The sequence below is a fragment of the Acanthisitta chloris genome, unplaced genomic scaffold (genome assembly GCF_000695815.1).
Source record: "Acanthisitta chloris isolate BGI_N310 unplaced genomic scaffold, ASM69581v1 scaffold32679, whole genome shotgun sequence".
Taxonomy (NCBI): Eukaryota; Metazoa; Chordata; class Aves; order Passeriformes; family Acanthisittidae; genus Acanthisitta; species Acanthisitta chloris.
The window spans coordinates 19,570-40,967 of record NW_008691404.1 but is presented as its reverse complement, the minus strand read 5'-3'; the positions used below and the strand labels follow the sequence as shown (position 1 = coordinate 40,967).

The 21,398-nt window shown below is 39.3% G+C and overlaps 2 protein-coding genes across 2 annotated transcripts in view; one reads left to right on the top strand and one right to left on the bottom strand.

The window, feature by feature from the left end:
* The first annotated feature begins 6 nt into the window (after positions 1–6).
* YARS2 (tyrosyl-tRNA synthetase 2, mitochondrial) lies at positions 7–3,710 on the top strand. The gene is made up of 5 exons (XM_009082214.1): positions 7–49; positions 1,547–1,714; positions 2,208–2,363; positions 2,671–2,841; positions 3,250–3,710. The coding sequence occupies exons 1-5, from the start codon at positions 12–14 to the stop codon at positions 3,407–3,409; spliced, it is 693 nt and encodes a 230-aa protein (XP_009080462.1). The 5' UTR covers positions 7–11; the 3' UTR covers positions 3,410–3,710.
* A 4,769-nt stretch (positions 3,711–8,479) lies between these two features.
* The window catches only part of DNM1L (dynamin 1-like), a 32,413-nt gene continuing 19,494 nt past the window's right edge, over positions 8,480–21,398 (bottom strand). The window contains exons 7-18 of the mRNA XM_009082215.1: positions 21,060–21,180; positions 20,349–20,480; positions 19,878–20,084; positions 19,561–19,681; positions 18,160–18,315; positions 17,961–18,050; positions 17,192–17,284; positions 15,400–15,456; positions 11,780–11,947; positions 11,036–11,145; positions 10,124–10,283; positions 8,480–9,337 (exon numbers count right to left, since the gene is read on the bottom strand). Of these exons, the coding sequence (XP_009080463.1) occupies positions 9,281–9,337; positions 10,124–10,283; positions 11,036–11,145; positions 11,780–11,947; positions 15,400–15,456; positions 17,192–17,284; positions 17,961–18,050; positions 18,160–18,315; positions 19,561–19,681; positions 19,878–20,084; positions 20,349–20,480; positions 21,060–21,180 (1,472 nt within the window). The 3' untranslated portion in view covers positions 8,480–9,280. The remainder of the gene's footprint in view (positions 9,338–10,123; positions 10,284–11,035; positions 11,146–11,779; positions 11,948–15,399; positions 15,457–17,191; positions 17,285–17,960; positions 18,051–18,159; positions 18,316–19,560; positions 19,682–19,877; positions 20,085–20,348; positions 20,481–21,059; positions 21,181–21,398) is intronic.

Here is a 21,398-nt window from a genome sequence, read left to right as displayed (position 1 = left end):
GCGCCGACCAGATGGGCAACATCATGTCCGGGTACGACCTCGTCACCAGGTACGCCGGGCCGGGCGCGCCGGACTCGCCCTCAGAGATCTGCCCTTAAACTGCGTGATTGGAGAGCGGTGTTAGTTGGCCTCGATGCCGACAAAAGCCTGGAAAAGAACTACTCGCAGACTTGTATCTCTGAGTAGCGGGTGTTTGTTTATTCAGCGCTGGGCACAAGGGGCATCGCTCCACCAAACTTGTGCCACCAGGGACAAAAACTTCACAGTTTATATACGTTAAATGCTCATACATATTCATTATTTCCAGGAATGGGTGGTTATTATTATAATTCTTGGAAATCATTATCGTGTACTCCTCCTCCGTCTTCTCCCTCCTGGCATCAGTCCCATGGTCCTGGTGGTCGTTCGGTGGTCGTGAAGATGAAGCGCCTGCTCTTCCTCAGTGCCCTTTGGACACCCTTATTGTGCAACCATTTACCCCTTTGTACATTTTTGCATTCATTTCTGACCTTGCCTCTATCTTGTACATTTTGTTTCTTCATTCCACACTTTATATGGTCTTTGTTTTCCCCCTACTGCCAAGGTTTGGAGCCTAATTAGTTCTACTGTCTTATAGATAAGGTGCATCGTTTCGCCAGCCAAGCCAAAACAACATCATTAGTGAAACTCCTTATCTATACTAAGAAATCCTTGCTATTTTGCTAATTAAGCTGAAATAGTGCTGTTAGTAAAGTTATTCTTTATGCTTTCAGCTTTAACTGTTCAGTTCCTGCTTTCAGTCTACTTCTTGGTATCAGCCTGGCCATAACATGTGTGCACACAGCCAGAGTTTGAGCGTTGCCATGAGCTGTTAATGAAATTTTCACAAAAAGAGTGGGTTCTTGTATTAGTGAACCCAAGAGCCAAAATCAAACACACTGACACATGAGATAAAATCGAGATGAGTCTTCTGGCAGCACGTGCATCCTGGCGTAATCACACCGAAATAGAGGCAGTCATGGTATGTCGGTGTGTGTTACATATATACGCGTGGTGTATAAAGATTGTTCCTTTCTCAGGAGTAACATGAAACTTGACAAGGATGTGGGTTTTGCTTATCTACCCGATTTAGTGTGAGACTTAGAAAATTTGCAGAAATATGAACCAGTGAGTATGTGGCAATGCTTCTACTTCAGTACGTGCCATACTATTACAAGACAGAAGCAGCACAGAGGAAAAGCCTTGCAAGTGTCCCAGCCACACATGCAGCTTCAGTTAGTGCTCAGGGCAGACAAAAGGTCCAGGACAACAAATTTGCTAATGCTGTTGCTCATGAAACTATGTATTTTAAAGTATGTAAACTTTGATACATACAAAAGAACTTAAAACCTCAAGTTGTTGGTTTTTCTCAAGGCACTCTTCACAGAACACTGTTCTGGCATCTTGTGGTACTCGCTGTCTGACTGAACTGCTTTATAGCAAGCATAGGATCTTAAGAGATGCTTGTCAACCAAGACATGTTTTATTTTATCCTTTTTAACATGCAGTGACTTATTTCCTTTCACAGAGTGACAGGAGCAGATGTGTTTGGAATTACTGTACCTCTTATTACCAGTACTACTGGAGACAAACTGGGAAAGACTGCTGGAAATGCAGTTTGGCTAAACAGAGAAAAGACTTCTCCATTTGAGCTGTATCAGTTTTTTGTCAGACAGCAAGATAATGTAGTTGAAAAGTAAGTAGATTTTTCTTCACCTTGCTTTTAGTCATTGCTTATAAAACCTGTTCCCAACTGTTCTCTGTAGCTGTCTCATTTGAGTATGTGCAGCACAGGCTCTGTGTGCAGGTGTATGTTAATTATATCTGTACATTCATTAGTAAACAGGCATGAGTGGTCTATTATGCAGCCATGAAGATAATAGAAAACCTTGTTAGTTGACACACAATTGCAATAGTTGCTGTAAAAATTCCAAGAGCAAACCAAGTCGTTGATTGCAATTCATAAATGCATCTTAACACTCTCTTATGTCTGAGGTCATGACCCTAAGCAGAATATTAAATAAAGTATGAGTTATGCTGGTAAGCTGAAGCACATGGGCAAAACCAAAGTGTTGTTTGACAGAATATCTGTATTAATTGACTAAGAATCAGTTTAGTATAGTTAATGCACAGGCAGGAAATCTCAATTGATGGCTATACAGACAAAATATTCTTTTCCCTGCTCACAGATACCTGAAGCTATTCACCTTTCTTCCTCTTGAGGAGATTGCCCACATCATGAAGATGCATGCCCAAGAACCTGAAAAATGGGGCCCTCAAAAACGACTGGCTGCAGAAGTAACCAAGCTTGTCCATGGTAGAGAGGGGCTAGAATCTGCTAAGAGGTGAAGTTTGATTTGTCAAGCAGTTTTGTTTCAGATGTATTCAAGGGTAATTATTCATAGCTTTTCAGGGACTATTTTAATGTATTTAGAGAGAAATGTAATCATTCTGTAGACTTAAAAGTACATTAACAATACAAAGAAGCTGCAGGGCTGTGGGTTAGGATATAACAAATGGGGTGTACTTTTAGTTAACTTCTGTTAGTCTGTGGACTCAGAAGAAACTGGTGAGGGGACTCTGATTAGTTGAGCAGCATTTTGTGTGAAGGTGAGACAAGCTCTGTATTTTGAATGATCTTTGTTCTCACAGGTGCACTCAGGCCCTTTATTACAGTAGTGTGGAGGCACTGGAAGCTATGTCTGACCAAGAGTTAGAGGAACTTTTCAGACAAGCTCCTTCTGCTGAATTGATACTTGAACCTGGAATGAGTGTTCTTGACTTGTGTCGCAAAGCAAATGCCATTCCAGACGGACCTAGTGGGTAAGTTATCGCCTGTGCTCTTCAGTAATACTCACTTAAACAGGTTGTAGTGGTACACGGTGAGGACAAACCAGCCAGGCAGAAGGTGAGTGATCCACATAGCAGCACTAAACAAGAGAGGAGCACATGACCTCATTCCATTTTGAAGTAAAAGCGTAGATTAATGCAATCTTATGTACCTCAGCTGTAAAGTCTACACCTGATGAAGGGACAGCCTAAGTTTCCTTATACCTCTCAGAAAGAATTGGAGTGGTAGAGGCTAAGGTTAATTTCAGTCACTCTTGACCTGGAATGATAGTAAAGTGCAAGGGAATTAAAATGTATTCAGTTATGGATCCAACATAAAAAGGCCATAAGTAACTGTCAATAGCAATTATCAGTTGGTTTTGTTTGGTTTTGTTTTCTAAGGTACCAGAAAATTACAGACGGTGGAGTTTCAATAAATGGGAATCGTGTAACTAATCCTGAGGCTGTTCTTATTCTTGGACAACATATCCTCAAGAATGGAGTGTCATTACTTAGGGTTGGAAAGAAAAATTACTACATTATAAAATGGCTGCAGTTGTGACAACATAATATCCCCCTGAAACAACAGATCATTTCAACTCTGTTGCTTGAAGATGTACCTGAAGATGTTTCTGTACTGGGCATTACTATGCAGCTCACAAACTGCCCAATGCCATTAGCTGCTTTTTCAGAATGCACCAAGAGAGTTCAAATAAAGGCAGCTAAGTGATACTACTGAAGAGATTTTTAGATACTCTGCCTTAGTCAAAGCACCATTCCTAAGAGGATCTGCACAAGAAGAAAGTGAAAAGATTGATTTCAAAGTCCAAAGATGAAGATGTGCTTCCCCTCCTTTAAGAACCTTGGGTGGTGTAGGGGAACAGTGGCTTGTTACTCTGCAGGAGTAAGCAAGATGAGCAAAAAACATGCTCAAACCTAGTACTTCTTACAGCTGATACATGCTCACCTAACAGAGAAACCTCAGCCACTGGGTAAGGCCATCCAGCCTACGATCAACATGCGTCTTTTGAGCAGGTTTGCTCTGGAGGAATTCCCAGAAAATTCCCAATAAAGGAGTAGAGTGATTAAGCCCTGATACGTAAGCTGCTTCTTGGTTACATATGGGGGCACACTGCACTGAAACTCTGCAGACTTAGTGTGGGAATACACAGCAAGTGCATTTTTTGGAATGTAAGAGTATAGAGCCTTTTAAAGCTTAACCTAGTGGATCTCTTTTATGCCTTTTGGGTGTGTAGTGTGATTTCACGGTGGGTGACGCTCGTTCTGCTTCTTTGGTCCTGTGCATTACCTGGATGCTCCTGTGCTATCCAGCATCTTTGCTGAAGGTGTATCCTGGCACTAGTTGTGTGGGTTTTAGTGTCAGTTCCAAGATAGTATATTATCCCAGAAGGTTTGAAGCACATACATGAGAGTTTCTTTAATTTTAGCTGCCCAAGAGTTATGGGTGAACAGCACCACAAGAGGACCAGAAAACGTGAGGGAAGCTGTAGTGCTTTTTGCAGTTAAAAAAGATCCTTCAGCCAGAGCAACATACAAAAGCTGCACTTCCTAATGGAAGAGCAGAAAGTGATCCTACCATTTATGCCCTAGTCAACAGTTAGGATCATTGCTTCCTCATTTTCTTGTAAAGACAGCATGAAAGAGAGAATGAACTTTAAAAGCTGGTAGAATAGCAGCATCTACATTTAGAGGTAGAATGGCTTTATTGCTCAAAACACCTTCCCTCCTTTTTGTAACTAGCCACTACAGCTGCTTACGTAAGTGGAACCAGATAAGCACAGGGTACAATGTCTTGTTGAATTCCCATTCCAGGATGGGGTTTGAGATTGGGTTGCTCAGGCAGTACAGGTGGATTAGTTGCAGTGCAAACTCAGATTTATGTACAACTGGTTAAGTGACTGCTAGAATACAGTAATGTAGCTGGCTCAGAGTTTTTTTATTAAGGGACCCACAGTTTCATTTAGTGCTTTGAGTGTTGGGTGCAATGTTAACTTTCAAGGATTAGGCCTCACTCTTAGGCTGTGCAGAATAATTTCCTAGTCCCAGATAATACAGTTTTGCAGCCACAAAGTGAGAGGCCTCAATCTGAGCTTCCTGAACTTGGTAATTCAGCACCATCTCTTCTGTTGTCAGAACAAGTCATGCTAGTTCAGCTGGTTTGAGACCACCCAGTGTCTGAGAAGAATGGGGCAACACTAAGAAATACTAACAAGGCTAGAGATTCCAGATAGGCTGTAGGTGGGAGTTTGTTATTTTTAAGTGGTTTGTTTTTGCTTCTTTCTTTTTACCTGATCAACTTGATGTTGGCTTTATTTGCACTGTCACTCCAGATTTCAAGAGTAATAAATCATGGTGGCTTGCTGCTTATAGGTCACAGTTTCTTCAGGCCATCAAACTGAAATATGGTAGCACTTCCACTAGCTCAGCACATGGAGTTATTAGCATTACTTCCAGTTGCCAGAGCCCACTTACCTTCCTGATGAGACATCTCTATCCTAATCTCTGCTACATAATAAAATAAAAAGTAGTCATTTCTACTTTAAATGACAGCATAGGAGAAACATACACCTGGGAACAAACTACACCACCACCCACCCCTGTCAGCCTCCAGAGACACAGCAGAGTGTCTGACAGTCTCTTTCTAGTTGCAGGAAATAAACTCCTAGGATTGTTTCATGTCTGATCTCTTTCCTGCTTTTTTTCTGTAATCTCCAGCTGGTGCAGATGCACATATATACCCATTTTTAATAAATTAATAAGGATTTTATTTATTTTTACAAATACAAAATAAAAAAGGGAATCAAGTTCTTTGCATACAAGGTTTTTAATAAGACTCAGAAATGTGTAAGAAATTTAGTCTGTGCTTCCTTTTGACCAACTCCTAGGAATCAAAACCCTTGCCTGCCTCTTTCCAAAGCAACAGCTGGGTACAAGCACTGCTTGCCATGACTGTGCAGTGTCATCACAACTGAGCATTTGAACACCTGGGCCAAGGATCAAGAATGACCAGAAAATTCTTTCTTAGCCTGGGTCTTATTTCTCACGTACCCCAAAACAGGCACATTCAGGTAATCAGAGACAGCTTGTTAAAATGTGAACAAGGAGGAACTAATATTAAAGCATCTAACACGGCTACAAATGTGTGATCTGGAACTGCAAAAAGAGTTATTTGGCCACATATTAAAAATCACCAAAACCAAACAAAACCACAAAAACATTTGTACAACAAAACCTGCAGGACTTGAATTTAACCTCATTGTGGCAGCTAGCAATGAAGTGGTAAAGGGTGAAAGGGCATGCAACAAGTAAACTCAGAGCTATTGGCACAAAAGCACCTTCACTAGTTTAAAGAGTGTCACTGGGCACACAACCATGGAGGTCTTAAGCTTTGAAGTGTCACTCACCTCAAAACAGTTCAACTAGCAACCAAAAGCAGATGCAGTGCAGATCTTCAGTACCTACAGAAAACACCCATGTTTCCCATGCTCTAGTCCACCAAGCAGGGACCAGAGTTTGCCATATCCACTCTGGCATCTTTCAAAGTCAGTCCCTCCTACAGCACTGAGTAAAGGCAGGTTTTACACAAGGGCTGCTCTGTGTACACAGAGTACAGTCTGAAACACAAAACCCCCTGTGCCCATCCATTCCACTATGTGAAATCTGAACTCGACTACTGAATAGCTCTGTGCACATTGGTATACTCTGTTTTAGGTACAGTAGTACCACACACAGGTCAGGTAGTAATGTCAGACATTCACTAACCTGAACTTGGGTACTGTGGTTTTCCCCTGCCATGATTTTCCCCCCACTGGAGAGCACACATTAGTTTCCAGATAGTTGAAATTTGTGCACTGATGACAAAATTATTTCAAGTTTCAATTAAATAGGCTAGAAGACAGTTGTAAACCATCATTCTAATCTGAGAATTTTTCAATTGCTGACCTCATTAGGCTTTTTTCCATAGCTGGGGGTAATAGTGGCATTGAAGTATTTGAGTTCAATTCCAGAAACTAGCTTGTTTTAAACCTACCCCTAGCCACGAGCAGCCAGGCTACACTGTTACTCAGGCAACTGGACAAGAACTAGGAATGCAGAAATGCAGAACAAGTGCAAACATACAAATATAGGTAGTTATAACATTACCTTACAAAGGATGTAGGTCCTGGCACCTGAACTACAAGTCAGTTCAAAACTTTAATTCTGGGATGATTAATTTGTGTAATCTGTTTATTAAATAAGAGGATTGTTACAGCATGGACTTTCCGAGACTTTCATTAAGGATTACAAATCAAGTTCATTTCTTGGCACTCAAACATTACCAAATTGAAACTTTTGGTGAAACTTAAAACATCATAACATTTCAGAAACAAAATTAACACTGTGGAAATTTCACATGACATTACAGAGCCAGTTATCACTTGCAAGAATTTCTTAAATAAATGAAATTCATTTGCTTTATGCAGCATCTCAAATCTTTACAAGTCAGAATATTTCCTCACAAGAGACTGTGACTTCACTCTGGGTGTTAAAGCTTAGGTAGCAGTTCACTCCTGGACGGCACTACCTTGTTGAGCACATACTTCTTAGATGTGGAGAGTGAAATGGGGAGAGGTATCAGGTGAATTCCAAACAGAAATGTAATGCTGTTGACAAAACTATTTAAAGGTTTCTCCGATCACCAAAGCTGATTTGAGAAGTGGTTTGCCCTTCACTCACAGTTCTTAAATCTGAGAACTACTATCCCTGCATAAAATGCAGGAAGTTAAAATTACTTCCTTTGCATTCGTTACATGTAACGCATACACCATGACTTTTCAGGCTGCTTAAAAGTACACAATGTATTAGTGGGTTCTGCATGAATTATCTCAGATCATACATAAAGTACCCACAACTTGAATCTGTCAGGCTGATCTCCTTGTGCTCATATTTGATGCCAAACTGCAGATTCCCATGAGAAAAATACACTTTTAAACAGAGCTTCTTGTAAACTGAGTTTTTACATTTTCAAGATTTAGGAGCTTACAAAAGGAATTCATTTCTGTTAACTGATTAATGGGGGAAGGAACTGCATGTGGTAATAAAAACCTCACCGTATTGGCCCAACACCATATGGAGGTTAATGCCAGTGCCCTATTGTTCATGCAAGTTGTGTTAAAATATCAGCAACACCATAGTAAACATTTTCACTTGATACAAAAAGAGTGAATCCGCTTGAAAAGTACATGCAAGTGTGCTGGCTGAAGTTTAAATAAAGTTTTTTTCATAAAAATTAAAATGTTTACTTTTTAAAGGCTAGCGTGATCAATAGTTCTCTGTATGAATTATAATCAGAAGAAACAAAAACTCAATTTAATTTTCAACCTAAATTACGTAATTTTACGATTGTCCTCAAAAAAAAAAGCAAAAAAAAAGCAGCTACTTACAGCACAGTAAAATTTCCTCAAAAGTAACTAATCTCTGGTATAAATATTCCAATACCACAGACTTTCTTTCATATTGTCATACATTCCAAGATCTGAAGAAGTTGTGGGGATCCCCTTCGCCCTGGACAACTTTATTTCTTTTGAAAGAAACACTTATTATCCCGTTACAGTTTTGAAATCCATTTTTATTTTTCAGTTCTGCCAGAACAAATGTACTTATCAGATGGTCCAGGGGCTTGGTCCCAGGGTGGAGGAAGGGGAAGGTATCCTTGTACCTGGTGATAACCCCAACACTTACACACAAGCTCCAGTGCACATGAGTAACTTCACACCCACTTTTCAGCAGGCTGTTCTTGTTCGCAAGCTCCAGGCTAAGTCTTCCTATGTGATACTCCATTAAATCAAGTTTTGTCTGCAGCTTTAACACTTGGGGAAGAAAAAAGGGAACACACATACATAGTAATACGGTCGACATCTCTACTGTGCTATAAAATGGATACCTCCATCTGTCACAGTGCATGCAATATATTCAGGAAAGAAAATACTCGGTGCTCTCTTCTCCTCACAGGAGTTAAACTTCTATTGTAAAAGCAGCTTAAAACTATGCCACAAGACTACACGGGCCCATCTTAACCACGGGCAACCTGTTCAGCAAGTCAGGCACTGGAACTTGAACGTTTTTCCCCAAGTTCAGATGACACTGTCACTGAGACAGAAGACTTGGTCTGCTTTAATTTGCACCAGAAAGCTGGTAAGGAAACATTTAGAGCCATTTATTATGTGGATTAAATACAACTTCTTTTGCAAAGTACAGCATATTTTTCTGTTTGCAAATCAAACCAACTGTCTTTACATGAGCAGATTTACACAGTTGCAGTACACAGGTAAGAAGAGTTCATAAATAAAAATTCTACTCCGTATATCATGCCTAGCAATTTTCAAGCCAATGTAACCTCCAATGCATATAAATAGTGTGGCTGATACAGTCTTCACCAAAGATGTGTCTCACGGATCTCTGCAATAATCTGGCTGGCTCGCTGCAGGGCCTGCACACAAACACAGACAAGCTGGTTAGGTTTTCTGTTGAGATTCCTCAAGGAGATAACAGCAGCAGTCTAGCAAGTGTGAAGTTAAAAACCAAATCAGAACTAATCAGCTTCATTATGAGATGAGTGGCAATCCATTAAGTACTCACAAAGGACAGACTTTTTTACACACACAGTTTTAATGCTTTAAACCTTCCTCTAAATGAAAGAAATTGCACCTACTCAACATCACTTATAACATTCTGTAGCATTCATTACAGTCTAGCCTGTTAAACTGCACATTTAAATGCTCAGAATGCCAACTAATGCTAACATTATTTAAAGTACTACTCAAATTTGGAGAAATCTGAGCTATGAGTTTGTGCAGGTGGCCTGGGACAAGCAGCATCTCAGTGTATCCAGTATCTCAAACAGGCACTGTCTGACTACAGGGGAGATAAAAGAGAAGCACCTCTTGCTGCTTCTCCAGTGAGCTGAACTGGCAGAGGGACCATCTGCTATGCAGCTCAATGCGGAACAGCAGCCACTGATGCACCACGTAACTGAGCAGTGAAGACATGTGCATGTCACAAACACTGTCCCAGAGATGTACAGGGAGGTCATCACAAGTGAGTGAAAACACTCCCACTGTTTATATCATGGGGCACTGTCTAGAGACAGCAGCCACTGGCCATTAGGCTCTGCATGAACAGCACTTCAAAAGCAGCAAATCAAAAAAGGAAGGCAAAAGTCTTCCAACTTTGTAAATGGTAAACTACTCCCATGAGTTCCTGATCTTTTTATTACCTTCAGCATGTCAGCTGCCTCTTTTCTGCGCTGTGCCATGTCCTCAGACTCCGTCAGAAGGTCATCCAACAACAAGGATTTATACAGCTGCCCGACCAGCTCACTCTGAAGAGTGTCCTTCACATGGTTCACCAGAAAATGCATCACTGCCTTTGGCACACTGCAAGCATATAAAGATTGTTTCTTTAAAGTAAATTCAACCCTAAAATCGGTTTTAATGTGTGAATGGGAAAGAGGCAAAGGAAATAATTCATATATCTAATACTACATAGTACTAACACCACAGTAAACTTAAGGTAAACAAAGCACTTCTCTGCCATGAAATACTAAAAATTATACTGAGGATATTTATTTACTGGATAGACTAAAACTAATCTGCTCTAAACTTTAGTTTCCAGATTCCTGTATTTCCCCCCAAATGCCCCACATACATAAAAATATAAATATTTATGAGGCTAGGTCTTTCCACAAACAACACTTTTATGCTATACAGCATCCTTATAGCTAAGTACTAGAAAACTCAGCCACAGGAGCTCCTATTTGACCTTCCCATTTGAAATAACAGGATGGCAGAACTAAGTTCTGCCAGGGCTACACAGCAACTAGAGTCTATTCCAGTTATTTGCTGCAAATCATCCATCTGAATTGAAGCATCTCCCAGAAAAACAGATATCTCCTGAATAATTAAACCTTTTACTTAATATTATACAGAATTGAAATCATTAGAGAAAACAAGTTCTTCAAACTTCTTAGTCCCGTGAAGGGTCAAGTTTTACTGCTGCTCTCTTCTAAAAAATTAATATATTTTCTCTCTTCCTACAAACATAATAAAAATAACAAGATTACATATATGACTTTTGAGATATCACAGTATTTATATGGCTTAAATATTTCTAGGAAGCTTGGTTTTACCTGTCCTGAATGTTCTTCCTGACAATAAGGAAGTAAGATTTTATAAGTCGCTCAATCACTTCACAATCTCGTTGCTCACGGGCAGAAAGTTTGCGTGCAACAGGTACAGGCTATGGAAGAGAATAAACCCCTCAGTTTAGCAGTGCTGCTCATTTGCATATGTAAAACTCAAACTGTGGAGTCTAAAATAAACTATTGCTCTTTTAAGCTTGTAGAATTTGATAGACATAACCTGTCTTGCAACAAATCAATAACTCTTCAGAAATGAAATGAGACATCAAAATCCAGACCTGTGAAACAAAGGTCAGAGGGCACCACTAGTAAATATTTCTAAAGCTCACCGAAGGAACTAAGCTCTCCAAACACTTAGAGTATCTCCATCTATTTTTAACTTCAGTGGGTTTGGTCTTTAATAGTCACTTTCCTCTAAGATAAAAATTCAACTTCAGGATAAAAAGAACAGAGTTTGAGCTGAGCTCTGTTTCTGTACAAAGGGCAGTCTAGACAAGGAGTTTGCTCGCACAGGAATTTGTGAAAGGAAGTTATCCTAAGCACAGGCTGAACCCAGAGTGGGCAGGGGGAGATGAAGGCCTGGGCAAGGAGAAGCAGCAGGGAGTGAGTGGCCAGAGCTCCTGTTACTAGAGTGGGAATTATTTACAAAGGTATCACGTATTAGTAACAAAGTTACAAGATCTTCATCGAGGCTGAACTATAAAGAAAAGTTATTTGTCTGTCATGACTCACCACATCTAGTAGGTTTACAGCAGGTCCTTTCTGAGGACTGGCAGGGAGGGCTGCAGCTGGCTTGGATTTTTCCTCTGCCGCTATCTCTTCTGCTTTGGAGGGCTTGAGCATTCCTCTCCAGTTGCCTGTTCCAGACTCCTGAGTCGCATCTGCTGCTACAGGAGCAGCCTGCACAAACAGCACATTGAAAAAACATTGGGGGATTAGAACTTGGGCACTGAAAGGCAGTGTCTGATCAAATCTGCTATAGGTAAGGCTCACTAAAAATGAGACTTTCATACATATATTCCCTTCGTTCTGTTCTCCCTTTGCTGCTTACAGCTGACACAAGGTACCAGTGAAATGGAAGCTTTTAAAACTTGTACTCTTCCTAATAATGGTATGAAAATGTTTCACACAGACAAGTTCCCCAGCATTTTAAGGGTCTACATATCACTTCTGAAATATGGAGCAGTCTTCCTAAACTATTTGGGCTATTTTACCACTTTTAACATACATCCTTAGAGCAATACAACCTGTAGTCTCAGGATCGTTCTGAAAGGAGGTTTTGAAGATCACCACAGCTCTTGCAATACTTGACTTTACTTTTGGCTTTATTTAAATACAAACTGAAGTTTGGTAGAATAATGGCTAAAAAATATGCACATATTAATTTGCAGGTACCACAGCTATGAACATATTTGTGCTGCCAGACCTCAATTTACAGAAGGTGTTCTTTTGTACCAAATCACAATAAAATCTTCATCTTCTGGAAATGAAGATCGCAGTTTCTAGGAAGCTCCAAAGAATGATTCACTGATCTCCTGAGAAAAGGTCATTAACACTCAACTCTAACATTAGGAACCACTGGAGAAAAGAAGTATTAGTGCATGGTATCCACCATATGTTAAAGTAGCATTAAAAAAGCCAACTGTTTATTTTGATGTGGAACAGTGGAAATTTTCATTTCCCACCTTTCCACAAGCCTCTTATCTGGTCTATTTACTACTGTGCTTTAAGATCTACTGCTGTTTGAAAAACATTTCAGGCTCTGAACTGCTACTTATGTCTTGCTTCAGATATAGGAGGAAAAAAAGCTGAAGTTATCTATTGTGTTTACAATTAAAACACCACAGGCTGACCTGAAGTCCAAAAAAACAAGTGAGAAACAAAGCCTGGCAAACAGAACACCAGCAGCTGCACACCAGGGGGAAACCCAGCCAAACTGTGCACATCAGGAATTGTATTTCAACTGCACAACTGTGCAGAGGCACTGGAGAATACACTACAAGATTTGAAATAACTGTTAATAAGAGAACTATTGATGAGGAAAGCTCCACTGCATTGTTTGACTGCAAGGCAGCTACACAAAAATCCCTATGCCACTCTCACCCCATATTACTGTGGGGCCTGCTCGATCTCCAAAGCAGTTTTAGAAACAAAGCTACACTATTTCACAAGTGTGAAATGTGCCACCTCATACAGGACAGTTTTATGGGAAACACAATTCAAATTTGGCAGCTTTCTGCAACTTCTCAAGTCACAATAGTATCCTCACAGTAGCTCTTGACTTCTTTTTAGTGTTTGCAGCATATCAGAACCTCTAAAACTATGATGAAAATAATAGTTAAAATTCTGCTATTGACTAGATTTTGACTTTAACAATTCTGTTCAGGGCAGAAATGGCAGCTTTGCCCTAAAAGCTGAATATGCATATGCAATGAAGCAGAAAGTCTGAGTCCTCTTGGTCCTCCTAAAACACAAACTTGTGACTACCCATCCTTTCTGACTCCAAGCGAAAGCAATTAGCAAAAAAAGTCTTAACAGTAATGAGCTGTTATTTTAACATGAAAGACAGCACAGCTAATGTGTAAAAAAACACTGCAGAACACATGTCACAAATGTAAGCAAACCAGGGATTGAACAATTATGTGAAACAACACAAAGGAGGTTCAGTTTGAACAAAGCCTGTAGAGATTCCCTGCAGGAAGCAGGAAACTCACATTTTTAGCTTGTCTTCTGTCCTCCTTCTTTTACTGTCAACACATTAAAGCATGCAGTTTAACAACCATGCTGAACACTTTGGATTACAATACTGTTGCACCAAACAATCTACAGACAGTTTGGGGCAAATTATGCTGCACACTTGCACCATAACATATTGCAACCAAGAGTTCCAACAGAAAGCAGTGACTCTGCCACCTAAGGGCATGTCTTTACCTGCCAGCAGTGCTGAGCAGTCTGTACTCAGCAGGGCACACTGTGGCAGTGACAGAGCACTAAATGCAAACTGCTTTCCTTACTATCTGTGGTGCACCATGACAGAAACGTGCATGCAGTGCTTAGAGGAAAAAATCAAGACAGACCTTGCCATCAGCCTCAGCAGAAGCAGCAGTAACAGTCTCCTGGGAAGCAGGTGCCAATGCACCTGGAGCTTTAGTAGACTAAGGAAGGTAAAAAATGCAGGGAGGGGGGGGAAAAAATATTCAACTGAAGACCACCAAATCTACCTAGCAAATTTCACATACTTTTAACTACTAGCATCTTTAAAAATCCAGAAAAGAAAGTGTTTTGAATTTGCAAGAATAACAGTAATATAAGCAGGAAAAATCAAAAGAAAAGGCATCTCCAAGACAGTTTAGAGACTTTTGGATTATCTGACTTTCAATTTTATTTCAGCTCCTACACCGATGATATAAATATGAAGACAATAAAAAGAAGGATCAAAGAGCACTGAAAGCAATCTAGATATCTCCCTTAAACTCCCTGTTCATCCCTCAGTTGGCTTCTCCTGACTCAAGGCAGCAGTATTAGATCCATTCTGGGACTGTGTCTCACTTTTTAAGCTAACAAACTTAATGAACCAATTTCTATCAGCTGTAGAAATTCCTGTTACAACCTCTGAGGAACTTAAGCTGTATTCTGTATCTCTGAATTCTGAATAGTTCACATAGTATTAAATAACTGTCTAAAATTCCAGCTGATTGCCAGACCATTCTTTTCTACAGCTAGGCAGCATTTTCCATAACACTTGGTTGGTTCTTCCACCCATGTGTTTACTTGTCATTGAACTAATCCCAAAGCCTAGTAAAACTAAGCAAGCTCCAGAGACAGAATACTTGACTGGATTATGATGATTAACTTAAAATGTCACCTCCACCACCTTCTCCCAAAGAATGCAAGACTGTCACAAACTGCAGTTCTACAAGTGGCTTAAAATAAAACAAGCAACCAACCAAAAAACTAACCAAAAAGCGACTATGTTGGCACACTAGATATTTTAAATCACTTATCTTTTTCAGTGTGTCACAGCTGTAAATTTAAGCATGCAACTTCTGACTCCATCTTGCATTTTACACCTTACCTCAGATGACATCAAAGGACTAGTAAGTGCAATATTAAAGTAAATTTATAGACAAGTCTTCAGAAAGACCAGATTTAAAGCCTCCCAAAAAGTGCATCTGTATAAGAAAATGACATTCCACTTCTAGCTCATGAAATTAAAAGGAAAAAGTCAATACCTGGAAGCTCCCAAGACTGTTACTAGGGCAGCATATCGAAGTTTCCAACACTCAGATTGCATCAAGGAGAATGCATTAAACTTCAAAAGAATAAATCAATAAAATCCAACATTTACTTACCTTGTCCCGTGGCACAGCAGAAGGCAATTCCCGAGCTAACCTGTTACGCCTTTGTTCCTTTAAAAACAACCCAGCAAGACCTCAGTTATGTATTACTCTGTATCAACACAGGCAAGATTCACATTTTACAGATGACTTACATTTTGGACACAAACACTAGTAATTTCAGCTCATCCAGTGTCATGTAGCAATACTATGATCCCATGAAAACCTCGATTATTTGAAAAAATTCCTTGGATTACCAGGTCAAAACAAAATTCTCACCCCATAATCAAAACTTGAGCCTTTAAAAAAGGACATCAAGGTACCACAATTTGGCTTAGCACAGATACGCTATAGCCCTCATTAAGCTTTAAATCTTCAAAGTAATCTAAAGGATTTGGTTCTCTGGCCAGCACACGATTAGCCCAAAAGGAAGAAGGCAGAAGAATTCATTTAATAACAAAACAGAATTTGAAGCAATTGGGACAAAGAAAGTTCTGATTTTTCTTGCAATTAGGAATTGATTATCCACTGAATAAGGTGAAGGTGTTTTACATGGTTTGCTTCTTCAAAAATTTCAGCGTCCTGTCAGAAAAATGTTCGGCAAGAACTAGTTTAAGTTATATGTGATCATACAATTTTGTATACTCAAAAGTCCTAATGTTTGTACTCATAGCAGTTTCCATACACATTGTTTCTGCACTAGATTTAAGAGCAGACTACGAAGGCAAATTCAACTGCATACCCAGTCAATACATGATTTATGTATAGAAGAAAGTAAAAGGTTAAAACTAAGGATCAGAAATTATAACATTTAAAGCATTTTAAAAAAAGCACACTACAAGAGCATGTAATGACAGGACAAACTGAAAGAGGGCAGGGTGAGATTTGGTATTAGGACGAAATTCTTTCCTGTCAGAGTGGTGAGACACTGGAACACGTTGCCCAGAGAAGCTGTGGATGCCTCATTCCTGGCAGTGTTCAAGGCCAGGCTGGATGGGGCTCTAACCAACCTGGCCTTGTGGCAGGGGGGTTGGAACTAGATGGGATCTTTAGGTCCCTTCCAACCCAGGCTATTCTATGATATGAAAACCACGTGTTGGATAAACACAAGAGCACTAGTGAGCTCTTAGTCAGATGGATGAAGTATTGCAACAAAACCAGATTGCAAGAATCAGCCTAGCAGATCAGCTGTAGAACTTCTTCTATAGGATGATGACAGCAACAAGTAATATCAATCAAAGCTGGGCTTGAGAAACAGAAAGACTACTAATGGGAGACTGATGAGCAAACTGTCTCAAGGAGACTGAAGCCTGGTAACACAGAGATTCAAGGACAATGACAAAAGCAACAGAAATTAGAACCTCAACAGAGGACACAACACTTGTATTATCCTTTCATGAATGAGAGGAACATTACAGCCATTAATACATCATCTCAGAGACAAATGCAGCTACTTCAGCATTAAATGGCATTTCACAACTACATATTTAAAGTTACTCTCACAAAAATTCCATGTAATAGCCAATACTCAGTTAAGTGCCTATCTTATTTTCCAGGATGAAATATAGGCAAAATCTTTTGAGTGAAATATCATCCACTGTTCCTGAATGTAATATGCAATATAAATCTAACAGATCCACAGATCACAGCACCACATTTTAATACATCACATTTTTATACTTCAAAATGGAGAACATGGCTTCAATAATTGAAGAATCTGTTCTTGTACCAATTAATTTTTTTTCTTTTTACCATTTTACTCACTTAAAGGAATCAAAACACTTTTAAAGAGAACATACATTCTTACCTCTATGTTGTTGTTCATTAAACCACAGGCATCAGCAAAGTCTGGATGTTTGGTATTGATATAAGCTAACTCAATGGCCACTAAGTTATGAACCTGCAATGCAATGACATTAATGGTTAGAACCAATGCTTGTGCAGAGCAATGACCTACAATGCTAGAAAGTGTGGTCTGACTGTCCATAGCAAAAGACCATTCTCACTGCTCAAAGACATTAAAGTTCTGATCCTGAAGGCAAGAAGGGGATTCATTAACTGGTCATAATATATTCTGACCTTCAGTGATTCGGGGTGTGTCCTCAGTTTAACTTGTTAGCTTCATTAGGCTAACTCATTAAAACATATTTACTCAAAGCTGCCAGTTGAATTTTTAGTTCTCACTAGCCAAAGGACATCATAAACCTCCGAAACACACAGAATAAGGACTATAATTTAATTTTCATCACTACATCCCAAACTCTACAGCACAGCTTCTGTTACAAGGGAGGGAAATCTACCTGTATCAGAAAGACTAAGAGATGCTAAGTGGAAGTTTTAGCAAAATCATTCTTGGGAAATTGAAACATAGAGGACAATAACCTGAACAGGGATTCCCCCATCCCTTTGTCTTCTGCATATTTATATTCTAATACAGAAGAAGTTTCAGACACTGCAGATAATAAAAAACTAGCTATTTAACAAGTAACTTGAGTTACTGACACTACAAGCAGAAGCATAAAGACTCCAGAAAACATGTGCTATTTCCAGCAAAATTAGAGTAGATGGAGAATTACCATTTCATTTGTGACAGGAAGTCTCCTACGCAGCAGACAGGTTACTACTTCAACTATGGCATCGTGCAGTTTGGGAAACCTCAGTAATTCCTAAAAACAAACCAAAAATCTGATGAGACTTCCACAAGTTTTTAGAGAAGCAGAGCACATATACAAATGCCAATAATTACAAACCTAGTTCCAAACCATGCATTTTTACCTGTGTACTGTAATTACTACAGTGCTGGATAATCCTCTGCATCTCTTCGTGAACCAGCTCCACGCAGCGCAAGCTTGGTTCTTCTAAACGTTTGATTTGCCTTTTCACCAGCAACTCAAATGAAACTTCAGGAACAAACAAGGCAGGACGGGGACCCTAGTTCAAAAGGAGGGAAAAAAAGAAGTCGTACCTGATGAAGCTCAGAATAAATCAGGTCACAGTGCTCACACCCAAAACTCAGACCAGGTCTCCAGCAAAGTATGTTACAAGAATATTACAATAATCAAAGCTATAAAGTTGTTATCTGTAAGACACTGTGTTAAACAATGATTAACCAGCATCCCTAGAGAATCTTGGAAATTTCTACCTACTAATGTCACTCTAGGCTTCAACTCCAAACAATCCTTTATTGCATTTGTTTAAATGAAGTTCAAATGAAATTTATTATAAAGACAAAGACATTTTGTTCCTACTTTCAGAAAGAAAAGTTGCTATTATTTATGTGACAGTCCTGGGCATAAAATACCAACAAGACAGGTGAGTTTCAGTGTCACTGATTTACAGGATTTGGGATAATCTGATTTTTGACCACACAGACCAATGTTCAGCTACACATAAAACACTTTTTATCTGAAATTTTCTTTTTTCATTAAATGAGCTTTCAAACCACAAAGGTGTGACACATCACAAAAACAGTAAATGCTTTTAAAGTTAGTAAATGCTATTATTTTACATTTACAGAAGGGTAAGAACATGCACACAGATCTCTGCTGCAGAACCCCTCACACTCTCCAAGCCCATCAAAATCCTCCTGTCCACACCCAACAGAGCACAGCACACAATGTCTAACAGCCACAGTCAAGCTCTAAGGAGTGAACATTCTACATACTGTAAAATTTACTGTTAATTCTTAGCAGCACCAATTCCCATAGTCACAAAAACTCCAATCTGTAAAATAAACACTGAACCATTGAAAAGTTGTGTCCCTTCTATAGAAAGAAAATATCTGAGTGTGTCCTAGCCCATACATCTCAGACTAAGTCTTCATAACCAACACAAGGCAAAATAAATGCAGAGGCAAACTTCTATCACTACTTCTGTAATATATAACAGCTACAGCACACTTGCCAAACCTTGGCCTAAGCTTTACTTCAGCCCGCAAATAACAGCAAGGAGATGCAAACATTCACCTTAAACTCATTCCATACATAGAATAATGGCTATGAGTTTGGACATGGTAATTTTTCCACTTAAAATACCAAACCCAAGGATTTGGCCTCTTCATATTAACTCGCTCAGCTGAGATCATTAATTCACAGGACTGAAGGAGCACAGATTTGTTGAAACCTTAGCTTCCTGTCCAACATAGAGCAACAATAACCAGAAATACAGAACACTCACAGTAGCATTTCTAATGGCAGTCAGAATGTCAATTGTGTTAAGGCCACCCAGTGGGTCAACAGATTCTAAGGTTCTTCCAAAGGTCTCATGAAAGATATAACAGATTCTGGCTCCACCACATCTGAAAGAATAAAATAACAACTGAAGTAGCAAACAAGAAGAAAGTTCTCATTGCAAACATTTTTACAGTTACTTGGATTCAAACATTTTTTAATATCTTATGCTCCAGTGTAGTACCATTGCCAACGAAAGGCAGCAAGAGCCACTGGGTCAATCTAAGTACTCAGTCAATATTCTAGGAAACATTTGGTACTTACAGCTCTGAAGTCTCTATGTATTTTGCTGTTCCTTCAATAGTGTTACAATACTCTGTGGCAAATTTGGTAATAAGCTGCAATAAAGTAGCACTTTTGTCTTCAACAGGTTCCCCATAGCTGTTCAGCAGAGACTGGTACTGAGCAGCTAAAACATTGATTCTGGTTTTCAGTTCTGGCAAGCAATCCCTGATATGATGCATCAGTAGTCTAAAAATAGAAAACAGTCTCTCATTAGAAGGGAGGAAAAGCTTCAGCTTTATCATCTCCATCAAAACAGAGGAGAGACAAACTGGTCAGCAAAGGAAAACATTTACTCAGTAAAACTAGAGTAAATTCAGAAACTGAGAGAAACAGAGTTTGGAATCAGATTATTCCTTAATATATCACTATACAGCACCAAAAGAGAAACTAAAGGTACAAAGAAAGCTCTGAATATGTTTTAACACATCAGTTTATATCTTAAAGTAATACCTGTTCAGTGTCCTAGCAAGATACTTGGTTCCATTTCGATTGGCCAGGGAAGGATATTTCTTTTGGAGAAAACCATACTCATCACGAATGGAATCAGCTACACTTTTCTTATTGTTTATGTCCAACTGACTCCTGAAGTTAAAAAGGCAAAGTTACATACAAGTTAATAGATGCAAAGCAAAAATAACGTACACTTCTGCTTTTCTGGACAGGACATCTAACAGCTGTTTTTGCTTTACACATGTAACTCACTTTCTTTAGACTTTAAAGGGTTTTATTTGCTATTCCATGCAGCATAGCCAACAAACCAGTATGGGTAGCAGCTGGTAGCAGCAATATTTTTATCAAAACTAGATGAGATTTGGCCTAGCTAATGCAAAAAAATAAAGTGACAAGTACTGTAGCCATATGTGGTTAGCACTAATATACACCACATCTGTACTGGATCAGTACAAAACATTCCTCAAGCTGAAGAAAACAGAGGAAAGGACACTAGAGTTGAAGAGTCTCTACTCCTCTCTACATTAGCAGTTGGTTGAGGGGAAGAACAAAGACTTTTGAGAAATGAACAAGCTTCTGAACTTGTGCACTCAGAAGTTTATTTCAACACTGTCACCTTATTCTTAAAACTGTATTCATATTTTAAAAAGTTGAAAGCATTACTTCATATTAACATAGTTGTAAAAATAGCATTGATGTGCCCAGACAGACCTGTTCACCACCCCAATGATGCCAAGCTTGACTGGAATCACTCTTCCCAGGAGTACATCCATAGCATCAGTGCCAGCATCCATGAGATCCAGCTTTGTGATAACAGCAAGGGTCCTCCGACCTACCAAAGGCAGAACACACAGGGATGTTTTGTCTTGATTACAGTAACTAAATCTCATAATTCAGAAAAGGGAAGGAAAACAGTGACCTAAATTAGGTTGTATTAAACAAAATAGGTAAACATTGCACATCAAAACCAGTAGGCTAACCTGCAAAAAGGATTTGTCTGGCACCTTAATATTTCCTGAGCAATTGGGTCTTAAAATAAGAAAGGGTCAA